Genomic DNA, 19,888 nt, shown 5'->3' on the forward strand with positions numbered 1-19,888 from the left:
ATCGTGCCTGTATTGAAGGAAGAGGAAGCTGCTTTGTTTTTCTGAAATGATCTATTTCTAGTCAGACCCTGCTTTCACACTAGTCCCATTTAATTGTGTGTGTGTGTGTGTGTGTGTGCGCATGCATGCACGTGTGTAAGAGCAGTAGTGCCACTGAGTGAAGGAAGTAAAGTGTGAGTAAAGGAAGTGGACTCTGACATTTAATGGAGCTAAGTGAGAAATGTATATTGTATGCCCTTTGTTCCTTGGTCGTTTCTGGCAATTGGGATGCACAGCATTTTGTATTTTAGTTTTAGTTTTTCACTCCATGTTCTGTGGAATAGTAGCAATTCTTCTTGTTCATGACAAAGAATCACAGAGCCCCTATTTTAATGCTTCTGAACAAGGACCAGTGCAAGGAAATGGTGCCTAGATTTTGATCAGTGGGCAAATTCACCATTAGTGTAACTCAGTAGACTTATGCCTGCTGTGCCAGTGATGAATTAGAGTCAGAGGCCCAAATCCTGAGCTGCCATAAATCAGTTTAGTTGCACTGACATCCATGGAGCTATGCTGATTTTCATCAGCTGAGGATTGGGGCCAGACTCTTCAGTGGAACTCCCTTCAAAAGCCATCAAAACTATTACATAATCAGCTGAAGGGGCTTCTGTTGAATTACTAACAGCAAGGGAATCTGCATAGCAAAGGCTGAGCGGCATCTTGCCACCACAATACTTTCAACATGGGAGCAAAGACCAGACTGGGCACAGAAACTGAGGCTTCCCACATTGGTAGTGAAGAATGCAACCAATACATTATTCATAGCCAATCCTTATCTTGATCCTTTGAAAAATCTTATACAGTTGGTATTTATCTAATAATTGCATAAAACATCTGTGAATGAGGGAGTAGAAACTAAACTGATTGGTTCCACCTAACCAATGCATTTTTCAATTACCTGTTTTAGCAAAGGAATGACTCTGGTAAGTTTTCAAATAGGTGTGGAATCTGTGACATATAATAATTAAGAAAAATGTTTGATACCAACCCCCCTCTTTATTAATTCATTTATCAAAATATGTATCAGTGCAAAATATCAGTTTTGAATTAGCATAAAAACAGTGGGAATCCATGTCCAAAAAAACAAAAAAAGATTTCCAAAGTCAAACAAAAAGTTTTTAATACTGTATTCTTAGCAAGAACATTTTAACAAAGAATGTGTACTTTAACTTAATATGGTACAACAGAGAACCCATACTTAAAAGTTTCCATTATCTAACACTCTACTGCATATTCATTTTTTATCTTAAAAGACCAAAAGCCAAGCTGAACTGAGCATAAAAAAGCATCAATTATAATCCTCATATTACGTCAGCTATTAGGGTTTAGCTCACACTCTTGAATTGGTCGTCTAATGAAAGGACAATTTTTACATCGTTTTAAAAAATGTACACACATTTTTCTTTCAAAGGTAATATATTGAGTATCAGCTTCAGTAAACAAAGCTTAATTTATAAACACAGTTGAAACAGCTCTATGTTGAACAGTTTCAGTGATAAACTGGACTTGTATGATGTACAGCCAGTGAGAACATTTGCGGCTTAATAAAATCATTGTGCCATTGCTATACAATAATCACTACCTCCTTTAAAAAAAAAAAAGTTAGCTCTTTTGGGGAATAATTCCTTTATGTGCTTAAAAATACTACAACTTCTTTCTATCTTCTGGGACCTAAAAATGATCAGTTGCAACAGGCTTGGTTTGGTATGGTAAGCTTGTAAAAAGTCTCAGTATATCTTAATGACAATACGGCAGTTTTCGATGCAGCAACAGTAAATTGCTTGAAATTGTCCTTCAAGTTTCATGCTACAAATCCTTCACGCAGTACTGAAGGCATCAAAGGTTGGAAGGGATGTCTTTCATGTACTATATGGTCTTCAAATAGTGATCATTATATATTTTTCAACAATAGCTCCCTTCAGTACATAATAGTAGGTTTGACGTATGTTCTGTTTTCTGAAAAAAATAAAAAGTTGGTTATATAGTGATTTATATATTCTATAAATGAAACATTTAGGATTCTTTAACCATGCAGTTTAAATGATCTGATCTTTAAGTGACAGCTCTTGGGTTGAGTGTCTTTTACCTCTGGAAAACAGGTGCCCATGCACTTTAGTGATTGGGGCCTTAGAAGGAACTAGAAAGATAGCCTCTTGTGTATGTCACAGTTGGAAATAAGCTTAGTATTCAAGCAGATCCACCTATTTGGTGCATTGACTAGCCTCCTATACATGGTATGAGTTGTAGACTTTCAAATTGGTTTACAAATACTTTTAATCCCAGCAATCTCTCATTATAAACAAACACAGTAGAGACTGGACATTAAATATTTTAAATATCTACTGCCATGTATCACCTCAGCTCCTGCTGCCATCTGCTGCCCCATCTGACTTCTGCCATTCTTTCCAACCTCAGCGTTAGTCTCAAACCAGCTCCCTCCTACAACCCCATCATAGCCACAGACTTACCCCCACCCTCAGCTTCTTCAGCATACCCTCACTTGCTAAATTCTACTTTTGACCCGTTTTAGTCAAACCCAGCCCTGATCCTAGAGTCATGATCCCTTCTCCCCCCACAGCGAAACTCCCTCTTCATGGCAGCTGTGAGTATCTGGGTTTGGGTTGTGCATCCCCTGAAAACTGGTAGCCACTATCAATGACTTGACAAAAAGCTAGATTTAATCATATCTCTTATTTTTACCCCCATAGGACAATTTTAAAACCAAATGGGGAACAGTTTTAGTTCTAAACTTAAAAGTCCACTCCATGGTCAAATTCCACACTGACAGTCTGACGGCACTGCATGGCAAGGGAGCGGCAAGGCAGACTTTGGTCCTACACATTTGAAAAAAATGGAGAATTGAGAACAATGTTTCTCTTCCCCTCCAATTCCTGACTGACTTATCCCCTCTTTGTACCTCACACTAATGGGACAGATTCTTATCTCTGCACTACAGCCCTCGGGCTGCTTTGTAAATCCGTTGAAATCAGCCACACTGTAGAACCTGGTATGCTTCTAGTGAGACCAAATATGGTTACAGCAAAGAAGAGAGAAGCCACTGTTCCCTTAGGTATAGAATCCTTAAAACTTAACTGACAGTTTTTCCTCTGTTTTTACTTCTGTTTCAGAGGATAGAACCATGTACTTAATGCAGTGTTCAGAGTACCACAGAAATTAATGTAGTTTATGTTGGGCAGAGTAAAATGTGACTATTACAGACCCAACAAAGCCTTCTGCAAAGCCGTGCTTTTGAAGAATAAAACTACGCTGAAAATCAACATGGTAACAGCAGTAAATCAATATGTGTTCCTTAGAAAAATGGTGTTTCACTCAGAACACCCCCCGCGCACACACACACACACACTACTCATTTAATTATTGTCTTTATTTGCAGAGACAAACAGAAATCCACCCACACATATCATGCAAAATGTGCTTGTGTATAGAGCCTATCATGTGTGATCTTCACATTCAGCAGCTTTATGCCCAAAAATAAATAAATGTTAAAATACCCACAGAAAGCCAAAGTAATATGAATCCATATTCCTATCCAATAAACAGTGAATCAACAATTCATACAGCTAAACCTACTAGTTCTGATTCTGAAGATGGTAGCAAAATGATAATCTTGAGTAGCATTCTGTACAATGTTGACTTCTATCCCATTACTGTTTTACATATGCCAATACTGAATACTCATAAGGAAAGAACCAGTATTGACCTGCTAACTGACACAGATCCTTGGAGCAATCTCAAAGTTTGCCACATTTCAATTTCAAAATGCATTTCAGCTATAATATGAGTGATTTATCATTTAGCAGTAGCTGTCAAAGTAAGCTCCTAGATAAAACAAAAACATCTGGAACCATAAACAGAGGAGAGCAGTAGCTGAATTTTAATCCAAATCTGACATGCTCACTTCATTAGGAACGGGAAACAGCTAATTAGTAATTGAATGTTTCGTGTTTTTAAGAGGGCTCCTACTCTCCAAGCAGAGATGATCTAATATATATTTTGGATGTAAACAAGAATAAAGCTCAAGAAGAGCCAGAGAAAAACATCTCCCAAGGAATGTCTGAGAGCCTGAGAACCTCAGCAGAAGTTAGAGAAATGATTTTTGGGAAATCTATGACTGATAACATTTAGTATCTTAAGATTTATATGAGAAAGTTTGGGGTATGGGTCGGTAGACATGCACATCTTGTGGCTTTTTTTAAAGCAGATTCACACGAGTTCCTCACACAGCAGGCTGTAGATTATGTCTCCTATTTTTATGTTGTACGTTTAACTAATGCATCGGTACTCATCTGGACCTATTGACATAGCAGATATTGATTGTCATTGAAAATCATAGAAATGCCTTCAGAAGGGCCCTAGTTAGTCCCAGGGGCTTAGTATATATGTGGGAGACCTGATTTAGTAACACAAAAGCTCCGTAATCTGTAAGGAAATGGCTTCCTTCCCAGTCCCCAGAAGCAAGATTTTCAAAAGTATGTAGGTGCCTAAAGATGCAAATAGGCACTTTTGTAAATTCCACTAGGAATTGGTGCCTAATGCTCATTGACTTTCATTTGAGTTAGACACCGAACTCACTTTAGTGTAGAGCTACGCTACAGCCGTCTGTATGTCAGTCAGGGTAAGAAGACGCGTGATCCCTGACCAACATACCCGTGCAATCAGAATGCCCTAGTGTAGTTGCAATTATACTAGCAAACCTGTGCTTTTTCCAGTCTAGTGTGTTTGTCTCATGGTGGAAGGCTTGCTGATATCATTACATCCACACTGGGAGTACTTTCGAGTACTTCCTATACCAGTCAGACCAGTTCTTAGGCACTCTTGAAAAATCCCACCAGACACCAATCTGCAGCTTTAGGCCCCTGAATACCTTTTGTTTATCTGGCTGTAAGGGTACATAGCATTCAGAGAGCACATTCACAGGGTTGGGTTTATATGGACAGCTGGCTGTATACTGGCTTTTCAGTTAACACACAATTCCAAAAAATAAAAATAATAATGCATTTTGGGTGAAACTGAGAAGAAAATAGTTTCAGGTCAAACAAAACATTTTATTTGACCTGAACCAAAATGTTTTCTTTTGGTTTTTGACTTTTTTTTTTTAAATTTGTTTTTATGTGACAAAAGGATAGTAATTCAGTCTGAGACACTGCCTCAGGGCAAAAGTTACTTTGTTGAGGGGAAAGAGGACATGAAAGATCTCATGAAAGAGTTCCTTCTTCTCACAATAAACAAATTAAACAGAAAGCTTTTGTTGTGACAAGAGACAGGTTGAAGGGTATCTAAGGATTCATGTACTTTTACAAATATGCAAACATTTCAGAGAGATTTTTGTGGCTCTTTTTTAACGTTTCACAAGCTTTTCAACAGTGACTTATACAAAATGAAATGCCTTTTCGTCAGCTAGTCAGTAACTGGAACAATGATGCATTAAACCAACCCAGTTAGGAAATGTGAAAAATAGCTCCGATTTTTATATAGCCATCTGAATAGAAAAAATAATAGAATTTTGTTTTAAAATTTCTTAAACTAACTCCAATTTTGCAAATGTTTGTACATTTGAAAAATGGGTACACTTGGATGAAAAACATTTTGCTGTGAACAGTTCAGCTAGTTCGTCTCACTTGGAATGGGAGAGGCTGTGTGTAAAAGCATTCCAAATTATTAGTCAGTATGTAATTACCCAGCTGTACTAACTTACGCTCCTCTGCTGTGCATGCTGGGTGAAATTCACCATATGCAAAGGGCTAGTACATGGGGCTATGCACTCTAAGTTCCACATAAACATTATTGTGTGGTTTCAGTGGCACTTAAGTGAAACATAGGCCTTGTATTGGCCCTTCACACAGTGTTGAATTTCACCCTGAGAGATTCTGTGACAAAAGGCACAAGCAAAGTGCTAAATATACACTTTGCTTAATCTGGACACATTTATCTGGAAAACCTGCTTTTTTTCAGCTCACCTTTTAGGGAAGCTGTAGCACTAACTGCTGCTCAGTGTTGAGACTAATTCCAATTCTCTGGTTTAAGGTGTTCTACCTAAAGCACTTCTGTTGAGGCCTAGTTCTGTGGACATCTAAAATGCACTATATTTCTTGATTTTATTCTTGGTAAATGTTAATAACTCTATTATAAATATTTAAAATCTGAGCGTCGGCAATGATTAAATAACTTGCATGAGGGAAATATTGTCTAGGGGTCTGGATTTTAATACTGAAACTGGCTTGCAATTTAAATTTTGGCACTAACTTCTCTAAGCTTCAGTTTTCCAATCTGTTAAATGGAAGCAATGCCATTACTTCACTTCATAGGAGTATTCTGAGGCAAAATGAAGTAGAATTCACACACTGTGCTCTTAAAGACAAACAGCGAGGACTAGAATTAGACCTCCTCATTCCCAGTCATTCTTCTAGACCTGGGGCTGTTGGATTTTTTTTGTTTTTACACATTACAGCTCTATTTACCACACAAAGTTGACAATCTCTGTTCTAGCACGTTTGCAAGTATACCACCAGTAGGTATGTGGAGTTTATATTCAAATACCAACACTTCATTCAGAATTGGCATTCCCTTAATGACTTTGGTGAAGCTTAGTGATTGTAAATATGAATCTGAATATGGAGACTTTGGTATATTTTGGCCATCCTGTGTCTACAAGATTCTGTTTGCTAAAATACAGATAATGAGTAATTTAAATATTTCTTGTTTCAAGAGCACTTATCAGACATCAGAAACAATTCTGTATTTCTAGTTGTGCTATTAAACTTCACTGTATGGCATTCTCTAATTCCACACAACCCCCACCTACAAGAAGTTTAAGTTTTAAAAGCATCCTTGATGCGGTTTGTAAGAGAAAGGCAATGAGATACGGACAAAAATTCATAGTACTGAAGAATATTCAGTATCTCGTCCCCATAGCCAACTGCAACCGACATAGCATTTTATGGTATTATATAGTCAAGATTTGAATAAATCTGTGTGCAATAAATGTATTCTTTTATTAGGTTTATCCCTTAATCAAATATTCATTTATGTTGGCTTCATTCTATTAAAAAATGAAATTACACAAAGGTGAGCAACTCTGTAGATTTACAGTAGTTTAAAGCTTAATCTCATTCTCTAGGGGTAATATTGACAATATAAAAAGTGCATAAATGATATTCCCTAACACTGAAAAATGCTTATGAGCCCCCTGTGCATTTTATACTGTTTTACAACCTACAGTGAAATGCATGACTCGCTTAATAAGCAAGACCTTTAGAAAGCTTCCCCCCACCTCCTGCAATGTATAACGTATAAGTAAAGATCTCACAGTTCCTATGTGAGCCATATCCTGTCTTAATTATTGTAATTTTCCTGTAGGATTATGTTTTCTTTCCTAACAGAGTGGTCATTTGAAGGTATGTGTATTTCTCTTTTTTCCACAACGTAATTGTTTAATCATTTTGAAGGCTTAATTTATATTAAACGGAACAAAATCTACAGGCAGTAGTTACCATTTCCATATATTTTCAAATTTCATACTTAATTTTAGGATGTAGCTATTCAGGCCTGTCTGTAAAGGCCTATACTCTAAGAATTTAGGTGTATTCTTATCACTTAGCTAGTTATAGAGGTATAAAAGAAAGAAAGAAAGAAAGAAAGAATCAAAATCACTGTCTGCTGGTGTAAGGTCCTTCTCTTACTGTGACAGTCTGAGGCCCTGTTCCTAGGCTAAGGCCTTTGGCTAAGCAACAGAGGCAGCCATAAGCTGGGAAGCGACTGGTCACCTCCTCACATTCCAAAGTAGTCACATTGAAATAAGGTGCTATTGGGCTATTAGGAATACAATCCTGTCCTGATAGTGCCTGTCACCTCCAGAGAAAGGGAAGTGCCTAGAAAATGTAAAAGGAAACTTAGTTTGATAGCATCCTGTCTGGCAAGAACTCACTTATCAATAGCTGGGATGTGAAATCCTCACTTCTGTATTGTTTTGTCATTATAGTTCCCACTTCGCTATTGTTTGTCTGTATAATTTCTGTCTGGTTCTGTGATTGTTCCTGTCTGCTGTATAATTAATTTTGCTGGGTGTAAACTAATTAAGGTGGTGGGATATAATTGGTTACATAATCATGTTACAATATGTTAGGATTGGTTAGTTAAATTTCAGGAAAATGATTGGTTAAGGTACAGCTAAGCAGAACTCAAGTTTTACTATATAGTCTGCAGTCAATCAGGAAGTGGGTGTGTGGTGGGGGAAATGGGAACGGGGTGGGGAAATTGGAATCATGTTTGGCTAAGGGCAGGAATGGGAACAGGGATACAGGGGTAAGGCTCTGTGGTGTCAGAGCTGGGAAGGGGGACACTAAGGAAGGAAACTGGAATCATGCTTGCTGGAAGTTTACCCCAATAAACATCGAATTGTTTGCACCTTTGGACTTCGGGTATTGTTGCTCTCTGTTCATGCGAGAAGGACCAGGGAAGTAAGTGGGTGAAGGAATAAGCCCCCTAACAATTTATCCCTCTTTTTTCTGCAAGCCCATTTCTTTTGGTCTGTCTCCTTTCCCCATCCCCAAATAAGTGTGCGAAGTCTGACATTTTCAGCCTACTATTCTTGACAGTGCTCCTTTAAGAAAAATGAGGGAGGCAAACAAGCACAGAATCACCTTTCTATAAAACACTTTTCTCTGCAGTTTTTTTAATGAAAAACTGTATTTGTCTTATTAACACAGGACGTGTCCCTTTTCTGTTTCCCTAACCCCACTGCTGTTGTGGTTTGCACATCCTTGTGCAGAGGGCTGGCAACCTGTACCTAAAATGTGATTTTTTTTAATGAGTTACAAAAGTCAAGGGCAAGTCGACCATACATTGAATACAAGATACGCAGGTGTTGGACTACAAATGCCCATTTGAACACACAGCAAGACAGTGTTGTAGTTAGCACTGAGGCAAGATTCAAGCCTCCTGAAGCTTCATCTCTGAAAAAATTCAGTTTTTTTCCCTAGTTCTCCATAAAGTAAAAAACAAAACCAACTCTCTTGTTCACCCACACCCAAAAAATGTTCCATATGAAATGTCCAGTTAACATGCAGGTTAAGAGTAGTGGTATAGTTATTTTAAAACCACTGTATTTATATTTTACTCTAAAGAGTTCTTTAATAATGAATGAGAATTGTAAGCTCCTAGCTGGTGACTACTAAACAAGCTGCTTTGGTTTAGAAGTCTCATGAGATGCATATAGCTTTTGCTATCCTTATATCAAGTATAGGCTTAATTTCTGATGCTTTTGTTACAATACATGGAAGAGATCATCTGACACTTTAATAATTGAACCATTACAGTATTTTTTTCAGAAAAATTATTCTGGTAACATTACAAAATTAAGTAGTACAAATGAACCACTGGAATCCTTACTCATCCATGATAGCCAAGGCTGAAAACACCAGTGGATCCACTGACTTTCTAAAAGGAGTTCTTGGCATGGGGGGAGGTGCTTGGACTAATTTAGCAGAACAGAGGGGTATCATGTGTCTGCCTGGGGAAGCTACCACTATGTAGGGGTCTCACAAAACAAAAAGTTCTGTTGAACATAAAGGAAATGACAGACACTAATTTTTTTTAACTCTACTCACAGTTTAAGGATCCTGCAGAAACTACCAATGCAACCAGAGTGAGAAGACTACTTTATGGGAACAGGCATGAATGAGACAAGGCAGGATATATATAGAAGAGATAAAATGAGGCTTGGGCAGGAGGGGGAAGATATTTGAGAGCCTGCTGGATAGCAGGAAAAATATTACGGCTCTATTAAATGAAGAGGCAAGGTGCCAGTCTCAAAGTGCCGGATCCGATTCCCTCACCCCCCCCCACCACCCCGACACACACACACACACACCCACACACACACTTTCACAGGGCTTGGCCTGTTCTTACTGAAGCTCTGGCATTGACTTCAGTGGGAGTAGGACCATGGAACTCAGTCCCACAAGGTGTTGAACTTCTCTCTTATGAGAAGCTGAGTACCTCAACCACCACTGAATGCAACAGTGTAGGATGCACCTGGAGGCAGAACTTGGTACAGTGACAAAGTGTTGGACTAAACTGATTTTTTTTTAAACTGGGCTGGTTTCTGTTTGTCACAGAGGCTGGATTTTACAATTGTCTTTGATACATTGGGATACTAAAAAAGTAACTGTTGGGTTCCAGCAGATTTATAAATAAATAATAGATGGCAAAATAAATTCTAAAGTTAAATAGTCCTTTATCTTTGCCAAATGTGTAAAGAAGCAAAAAGTTATTGATGTTTATTGACAGTCCTCTTGTTAAATATAGTCCTGGCTTTTTCAAAAACAAAAATTACAGTAGCATTGTGTCACCTTCCCTTGTATTTTATGGTGTATTTCTCAATATATTTTATTAAATTACAGAAAGGTCAGGTAGCCAATAGTGTCATCTGTTTACTGAAATGTGGGGCCTTCATACTTTGTGTGTTGTTTCACCTGGTATTAATCTGTTTATAAAAAAATAAGGTAATGTTCTTTGATGATTGTATCAATATCCCCAACAATGAAATACAGTCATACAAAAGTTAACTAAGGTATAAACATGCAAAAGGAGAAGTCTCCCTGCGATCATAAAATCATGTTATTTTCTGTTCAGCAGTTCATGTTACTGCTGTTCATGCTAATTAATTAAAGGAGCTGTTGCTGTAATGCGCAAACAGGGAATCTGAGAAACTGAGAGGGCTTTTAGGTCTCTGAGTGAAGTTAAGTCAATCTGGGTGCGGGCAATCAAATGTAATGAAATCACTTGTCAGTGCTAAGCTTGCAAAAACTGTGAAGTTTGACTAGGGAGTAAAAGGATTATAATTAGATTTCCAATAGGATAATAACTAAATGGCAGAAAGCAGTAAAGAGAAAATATTACTTTGTTAGCTAATGGGGCTGCTGTTCAGTTTTAGTTTTTATCAGCACACTTGTAGTTGTGCTAATTTAATTTGCTTTTATCAGCAAAAATGCACTACTCAAATGGTACTTGAATGTCATTTGCAAAAATCATTGATCTGAAGGTACACTTAATGACACCCAGTATGTTTGTTTTATGTGAAACGGAGATTGGTTGATAAAAAGGTTGACATGCTATCTTTCTGGCCCACAAGTAAGTTATGGAAAGAGGAATGGAACGGTATTTGTGTGCGTTCATCGCCCTTTCCTTCACCGTTCACCGACGCAGTGGGCGTCACCGCAAGAGCAACTATTACTTTTTTAATTTGTCAGCTGAAAAGATTTATCCATGTTAAGCCATACTCAGCTGATAGACTAAACATTTAGGAGGATTGTGGGTATAATTATTGAGAAAGTTACATATATGGATTGGACTACAGAGAATTCTTTCCTGGGTATCTGGCTGGTGAATCTTGCCCACATGCTCAGGGTTTAGCTGATCGCCATATTTGGGGTTGGGAAGGCATTTTCCTCCAGGGCAGATTGGAAGAGGCCCTGGAGGTTTTTCGCCTTCCTCTGTAGCATGGGGCACAGGTCACTTGCTGGAGGATTCTCTGCTCCTTGAAGTCTTTAAACCACGATTTGAGGACTTCAATAGCTCAGACATAGGTGAGAGGTTTTTTGCAGGAGTGGGTGGGCGAGATTCTGTGGCCTGCGTTGTGCAGGAGGTCAGACTAGATGATCATAATGGTTCCTTCTGACCTTAATATCTATGAATCTATGACTATCGGGACAAAATTACAGATCAATTAACATAGAGAAAAGGAACCAACTAAACTGAAAAGATTTATAATGCATATCAGAATCCTAGTACATGAACAGCTTGCATTAATAAAATCATTTTAAGAAATGAGCATAAAATATGATGTGACTTAATTACTGTGAAAGGTGGTCATGCAATATTTCTGTAATTGTCCTTTAAACCTTCTTAAGGAGATACTGGCAGTGGAACTAATTGCATTTCAAAGGAAAAGCACTGTGTGAATGATAGATTTCTGTCCAACAGAGCTACTGACAACAGAAAAAGAAAAGGAGTACTTGTGGCACCTTAGGAGACCAACAAATTTAATTGAGCATAAGCTTTCGTGAGCTACAGCTCACTTCACTGAAAGCTTATGCTCAAATAAATTGGTTAGTCTCTAAGGTGCCACAAGTACTCCTTTTCTTTTTGCGAATACAGACTAACACGGCTGCTATTCAGAAAAAGAAAAGCCTTCACTGATGCCAGAGATTTTTTGCTATGAGCTGTAGATATTTTTTGGAAATAGCTTTGTATTAGGGGTGCATGAATTGTTACCCCTACAAACAAAGCAAGAAAATGAAGATGGTGATGGAGAATATATTTAAATTGTTAAAGACTAAAGGGCAGTTTTAGCTGCCAAGTTTTGTAAAACTGTAATCAAAAGAAAATGGAAAAAGATAATACAGTATCAACATAGAGTAAAAGGATATGGGACACAGAGCTACATAGCAGAATTGCAGTGAAAGCCAAAACAAATCTTAATACTGTATTAGCTAGAGAGGGCTTCGTAATAGCCATTTTACAAGCTCATTGTGGATTTGTAAGAGTACTATCTAAGCTTTATGTATGAACAGAATTGTCTGGAAAGGCTCTAGGGCAGTCATTTGTTACTAGTGATATACTATGTTTAAGAGGAGTTCTGGTAATATTTCTACTCTTATTTTGCTGCATGAAGGAAAGAAAAACTTTTTTTGTGGTTGGACCTAACCTTCTGTTAGAGCTGAAATTGTGATTCTGTGGTGCTGTTAATACTAGACGTGTGCACCAACATACAAAAAGATTCTTGGATATCTATAGACACTATTCTGTGTAATAATTTTGGCATTTGTGCTTAGCTATATTTGCACTTCTAATGATGATTTTAAATATATATGGTATGTATATATTTGTGTACACAACCCTCTGATTTACATGAGGGTAAACAGAGAGACTAAAACTATCTCAAAAGATGTGCAATTCTAAAAGGCATGTAAAATCACAAGGATATTACACCTTTTGGATTAAACCTACATACGTGCTAGTTTGGCAGTGAAGTATGAGATTTGCTTACACTATATTAAAAATAATTTAATACCTGCACATCTAAATTTACTGTGTTTTTTAAATTGTTTTCTAGATTAAACAAAAAATGAACTAACAGACTGTTCTGCAATTTCTGCATTTGTCATCAGGCATGAAAAATTAGACCACGCTGATGCTGCAATGAATCTCATTTCTCTGGAATACCACAAATTATAGATTTTTAAATAACAGCGTGAAGTATACTGCACCTTGCATTGCTGCACTGTCATGTTGAGTTCCATTGTGTTCTATTTCCATGTCTGGGATTCCAGCATCTGAAAAATGTGACACTTAAGATTAATGTCTTTGTCTTTCCTTGATGCAGCTTTAGAAAAATACTTATTGCAAACCAGGATGATCATTAACTTACACTAGTCCTGCATAAAACATTGGCATTTCACAGAATTTCCAGTAGTAAATTGTTTACCAAATGTGAAAAAGTACTTCCAGTCTTATAGTGAATTATTTTTAACATACTGCACATATTCTCTGGTGATTCTCAGCATATGTTATTAATATGTCAATGAAATTCTCTTTTGGAGTACTGGTGCTATCTCTCGCATCAAAAAAATGGAAATTAAGATGTGGAAAATACTAAACTAAATTGCCCCATCCTAGCAGCGTACTTGCAAAGCAAAATTGTAGATAGGGCAGCCAATGCCGTTGAGAGTGTCAAATGGTATGATCTGAAGCCATTGTACACTGTTACCTCCTTGCCCTAATTTTATGTCATGATAATGTCTTTAAAATATCCCCCTAAAGAATACTAGCAGTATATCATATATATGTTATAGTTATTTAAATGTTTTTTCTCAAGCTTGTATTAACCTCTACTGTGTGTGTGTGTATGTATGTGTGTGTATATATATATATATATATAGACACACACTCACACACACTTCAAGCAGAAATTGTATAAGATTTCTTTCCAAGTCTTTTCTAAGACTGCTTTAGGTCCCAAAGCAAAATTATATATGTTTAATAATTTGAAATGTGAAGCACTTCCAAATCTCTGAAAGGAAACTCCCATCAAACTGATTGCACTCTTATTCCCAAGTTAGGAGTGATGTTCTAACGATGTAACACACACACATATACACGCCTGAACCATAGTTTAATGCTGATAATGTCTTTGTAGGCAGTGTTTGTGGGTGCTTTGGGGCTCAAACACCCAGGAGTGTTGGGATAACAGATGCCACTATACCACTCAATGCCATCAAGGATTAACATGAGGAGTATGTGATTGGAATTCATGCCCTCCCCCATCCTGTGGAAACATCTGCTTTCCCTTTATAATACAGCACTTAGAAACTTCGGCAGAGCCCATTTAAAAGGGACCTGTAAATATAGTTTAAGGAGTCATACAATTTTAGAATGTTGTGCTAAATACCCCAATAACTATTCTGCTAGTTTAAAACTTACCTTTATTTTTAACTCCTTTAGGTCTGTGACATCCAGACTTGCCAGTACTTGTTTGGTATTATGGACCAGCATGCACTCAGCTGGTCACATCACAACCACCACTAAACCCTCATTAGGGACCAGTGCAGCGCCACACAAGAAGGTAAATTCCATACTTATACAGTATTGCAAAGTTTTTAATATTTTTATCATATATATAGAATAATATTTACCAAACAAAAATCACAAATGACTGTAGCCAAATGGGCTTTCCTTACCCATACTGGCATTTGTATGGGTCCGATGTCACCAGCAGAGTGCATGCTGATACATCGCACAGGGAGAGAGTCACTGGTCTGAATGTCATAGATCTGAAGGAATAAATAAGAACAAAGGCTGTGTTTTAAACTCGCAATAACATGAATGTCCTCCTTTCCTAATTATCTGGGGGCATTCAGCACATATTTCTGAAGGGTTTTATTAGCCTTTTAAAATATATGCTGTTTGTTCATAAAACAACAAAATCACCTGTAACTAACACTAGTATCTGTTACAGGGACAGACCATCAGAGTTAATGTAAAAAAAAAAAAAAAATTCCTCACAAATCACCCTTCAAATTTTATGGGCATAAAATTATATCTGCAATTAAATTGTGGTGTTGGGTGCTAATGAGCTACCTGATTTGCCAGTGAAATCAGACTAACATCTAAATACAAAAAGAAAAGGAGGACTTGTGGCACCTTAGAGACTAACAAATTTATTTGAACATAAGCTTTCGTGAGCTACAGCTCACTTCAAGCATTTGTGCTTCTTGCAGGTGTTAACGTATAGACATCTACCTGATTGCAAATTAAGAAGTTGTCTAAATGTCTAAAGGAGCACAATTAATTGTAGATTTAACTATATGCTGATAAAATTAGTGGAGTATTGACAACCCTGAATTGATTTTCAGAAATGCTGAGCATCTACAAATTCCAGTGAAGTCAATGGGAGTTGCAGATCCTTGGCACCTCTGAAAGAAATCAAGCAAATGGATCTTAGGTTATATAAAGATTCAGTTTATCCAACACAGTCATCAGTTGACTGGCTGTGTAAACCTTTTGCTACAGAATCTGAAACTAGGTGAAAACTAGCTAGTTTCAGTTTCAAACACAGAAACAGAAGTGCTAACTTTTGTTCAGATCTCTTTAGAGTCAATATTTTTTAATATCACTTGATAGAACTTTTTGTCCTTTGTTATTCACACATTTCTGGCAATTGTGTGGTTTTGTTTTACACTACTTGAGAAGGCTGTGAACCTAAACAGTCACAAAGATTTACACCATGTAGGGCTTGTCTACACTGGCACTTTACAGCGCTGCAACTTTATCCCTCAGGGTGTGAAAAACCACCCCCATGAGCGCTGCACGTTTCAGCGCTGTAACATGCCAGTATAGACAGTGCACCAGTGCTGGAAGCGCGTTCCGAACTATGCCCCTCGTGGAGGTGGGTGTTTTAGAGCGCCGGGAAAGCTCTCTCCCCGTGCTCTGCTGCAACCACACAAGCCACGTTAAAGCACTGCCGTGGCAGCGCTTTAATGTTGCCAGTGTAGACAAGCCTGTAGTAAGCTTAATAAGTCTTCAGTCTGAACAAGTTCATCGTGAGTTTGAACAAGCTGAACTTTTAGAAGGAAATTCAATAGTCATGAAACTGAATCTGCACAGATGGGAAAGTCACAGAACCTCATGCAAACTCAAACCAACAAGTTTCAGAGTAGCAGCTGTGTTAGTCTGTATTCGCAAAAAGAAAAGGAGGACTTGTGGCACCTTAGAGACTAACCAAAAGCTTATGCTCAAATAAATTGGTTAGTCTCTAAGGTGCCACAAGTCCTCCTTCAAACCAACAAGTTTCTCACAGCCCCAGCCATCACTATAACAGGTTTCCAGGGTAATAATGTGTAGTATGTCTTGGCATTCCTGCATTATTTGTATGTCTGCCCTCCTCTCTCTTTCTAGATCTAGACTTACTTATTTTTTCTTGTTTAATTCATGACCCAGAGTACTTGAGGACTTAAATTTGGTTTTTAATTATTTCTGGACAAGGCTCGTGTTTAAAAACTAGACTGTTTTTTGCATCTCTAGTGCTATTTTATATTTCCCAGCTAATTAGAACTGATAAGCATAATTCTAACTTAATTGTCAAAGTCCAACTAAAACATTACCATTTAACATCCTGAGACCATCACCCGACGTGGCCTGTTTAAGTGCCTGTTCCACTTGTTCTCTCCTCTTTGATTCAAACTCCAGGGCTTCCTGCAATTTTCTCTTGGCTTTTTTCTCTTTCTTCAAGCGCTTTTGAATTGTGGCTGGAAAATAAATATAGTGCAAAGCCTTCATTAAATACTTCTACGTAAAGTCTAAATAATGCTTTCATAACAAAGATACTCATCAGCTGACATTCAAGCTCTGTGGAGCCAGGAGAGGAAAATACCAGAAATGGGTCCGTTACAAAAATTATAGCTCCATATCCAAAATGTGAAAATGTTTGGATCATAAACTTTTAAACATCCTGATCCTGCTATCCTCAATGAGAGTGAGCAGTCCCATTGATGTCACTATACCACCCAGTGTAGGCAGAATCAGGCTGAGGGATCAGCAGTGAAATTTGGACTAGTTTTGGATTTGCATTTCACAAAGTCTGAGGGAGTTTGGACTTGGAGTTTTGTTTTACACCCAGTCTAATAAAAATGTAATTTCCTAGCAATGACTTAAATATCTAGTCTTCCATTCCAACTCTTCCTTTCATCATTGAGAATATTAGACCCACCTTCCCCAGTGACTGTTTGCTTTCTACATACAACTCCAATTATATTTGTAATCTCTGCACAGCATGTGTCAGATGCTGGGACCAGTGATATTCATATAGACATACCAGAGCATTTATTTACTACTTTGACATCCAGTGGTATTTTCCAGTATTAAAAGGAAATGGAATTTGCTATGTTTGAATTCCCAGGTACCATAAAATCTGGAATGATCAATAATATAAATACTATTATTGAGTTGGGGTGAAAACTTATTGAATCTGGTGGGCATGATAGTGTCCTTCATTCACAATAAATGTAAGAAGCAGTCAGACTCATTTTGGAATAAAATGTCTAAAACTGCAGGTGCCACGGCCACTTACAAGGCCAGTCAAAGCTATGTGGATGGAGGTATTGCACTGGGAACTGAATGCAAATGCAGGGGGTTGGGTATTCTTTGGTGGAGGTGTCTGTATTTGTAAGCAGAAGCAGCCCAAGATAGGCAGAGAAGGAGAAAGCAAGGAGACAATCAGAACAGTAGCAGGAGCATATTTCTGAGATAAAGCCCAGAGAAAGAGCTTTTTGGGCACAGTGTTAACTGGAAAGAGGCTTGGAACTGTCAGTAAAAAGACTGCCTCCTGCTGTTTGATTCTTACTATGTTCAGGAAAACAGGCCTTTGTACATTATTTGTATTTAAATAACAAAACAAATCACGATTGCATCGAAGCAATATCTGATTCTGTCATCAATTTCTCCTCCTAACAGAAACAACCACCACACCCAGAATGTTGGTCAAACACTCGGGTCAAAATAGGTAAAAGTATTATAAGAATAATACCTAGCTCTTAAATACTACTTTCTCATCAGTAGATATCAAAGCACTTCACAAAGGAGTTATGTATTATTATCCCTGTTGAACAGATGGGAAAACTGGGGCACAAAGAAGTGCAGTGACTTGCCCAAGGTCACCCAGAAGATCAGTGGCAGAGCTATCCGTTGGAATGCCATTTTCTCTAAAGAGCTCAAAAAATGAAAATGCTTTTCCTGAAACTGCTTCAGGACCCTTTATAAAAGTTGGGAAGATTAAGACCTAGATTCAGCTACCCTGCTTCAAGATGAGTTCAGTCTTACTCTGCATGAAGTCCTATTGTTTCATTGGGGGGCCGGCTTGTAAAGAACAGTGCTACATGCCTTGAGGAAGGGTGAATCAGTCCCTCAAATATTAACTGAGAGCATTAAATGAGAAAGACAGGCAGGATGGAGGAAGGGATGCTATTTTATATATTAAGAATATATACTTGTTTTGAGGTCCAGCAATAGGTGAGAGACAGAACAATTGAAGGTCTCCTGGTAAAGATAGAAGGGGTAAAAAAAATAGGGGTAATGTCACAGTACAGGTCGACTGTAGACTATCCAGTCAGGAAGGTGTTGGATAAGGAATAACAGAAATATCCAAAACACAAGACCTGATAGTAATGGTGGACTTTAACTACCCAGACATCAGTTGGGAAAGAAATATGGCAAAACACAAAATTTGCAATAAGTTCCTGGAAGGTATCGGGGGAAACTTTTTGTTTCAGAAAGTGCAGGAAGTACCCAGAGGGACAGCCGTTTTAGGCTTGAGTCTGAGCAGCAGGGAGAAACTGGGAGCAAATACGAAGATGGAGGGCAATTTGGGTGATCGTGACTCTGAAATGATAAATTTCATGATTCTAAGGAAAGGAAGGAGTGAGAGCAGGAGAATAAGCATGGAGCAGGTCCTCAAAGAATCAATCCTGAAGCACTTAGAGGAGAGGAAAGTGATCAGGAACAGTCAGCATGGATTCACCAAGGAAAGGTCATTCCTGACTAATCTAATCGCCTTCTATGATGAGATTACTGGTTCTGTGGATGAAGGGAAAGCAGTGGATGTATTGTTTCTTGACTTTAGCAAAGCTTTTGACACGGTCTTCCACAGTATTCTTGTCAGCAAGTTAAAGAAGTATGGGCTGGATGAATGGACTATAAGGTGGGTAGAAAGTTGGCTAGATTGTCAGGCTCAACGGGTAATGATCAATGGATCCATGTCTAGTTGGCAGCTGGTGTCAAGTGGAGTGCCCCAGGGGTCGGTCCTGGGGCCGGTTTTGTTCAATATCTTCATAAATGATCTGGAGGATGGTGTGGATTGCACTCTCAGCAAATTTGCGGATGATACTAAACTGGGAGGAGTGGTAGATACGCTGGAGGGCAGGGATAGGATACAGAGGGACCTAGACAAATTGGAGGATTGGGCCAAAAGAAATCTGATGAGGTTCAATAAGGATAAGTGCAGGGTCCTGCACTTAGGACGGAAGAACCCAATGCACAGCTACAGACTAGGGACCGAATGGCTAGGCAGCAGTTCTGCAGAAAAGGACCTAGGGGTGACAGTGGACGAGAAGCTGGATATGAGTCAGCAGTGTGCCCTTGTTGCCAAGAAGGCCAATGGCATTTTGGGATGTATAAGTAGGGGCATAGCGAGCAGATCGAGGGACGTGATCATCCCCCTCTATTCGACATTGGTGAGGCCTCATCTGGAGTACTGTGTCCAGTTTTGGGCCCCACA

The 19,888-nt window shown here is 38.3% G+C and overlaps 1 protein-coding gene across 4 annotated transcripts in view; it reads right to left on the minus strand.

Annotated features, from left to right (window-relative positions):
* Positions 1–1,142: 1,142 nt before the first annotated feature.
* DACH2 (dachshund family transcription factor 2) overlaps positions 1,143–19,888 on the minus strand; it is a 465,751-nt gene continuing 447,005 nt past the window's right edge. For all 4 annotated transcript variants that reach the window (XM_048864443.2, XM_048864441.2, XM_048864445.2 and 1 more), the window contains 3 exons: positions 16,722–16,865; positions 13,329–13,394; positions 1,143–1,995 (listed from right to left, as the gene is read on the minus strand). In XM_048864443.2, the coding sequence (XP_048720400.1) occupies positions 1,958–1,995; positions 13,329–13,394; positions 16,722–16,865 (248 nt within the window). In that variant the 3' untranslated portion in view covers positions 1,143–1,957. The remainder of the gene's footprint in view (positions 1,996–13,328; positions 13,395–16,721; positions 16,866–19,888) is intronic.

Source organism: Caretta caretta, chromosome 9 (assembly GCF_965140235.1).
Source record: "Caretta caretta isolate rCarCar2 chromosome 9, rCarCar1.hap1, whole genome shotgun sequence".
In the NCBI taxonomy this organism is placed as follows: domain Eukaryota; kingdom Metazoa; phylum Chordata; order Testudines; family Cheloniidae; genus Caretta; species Caretta caretta.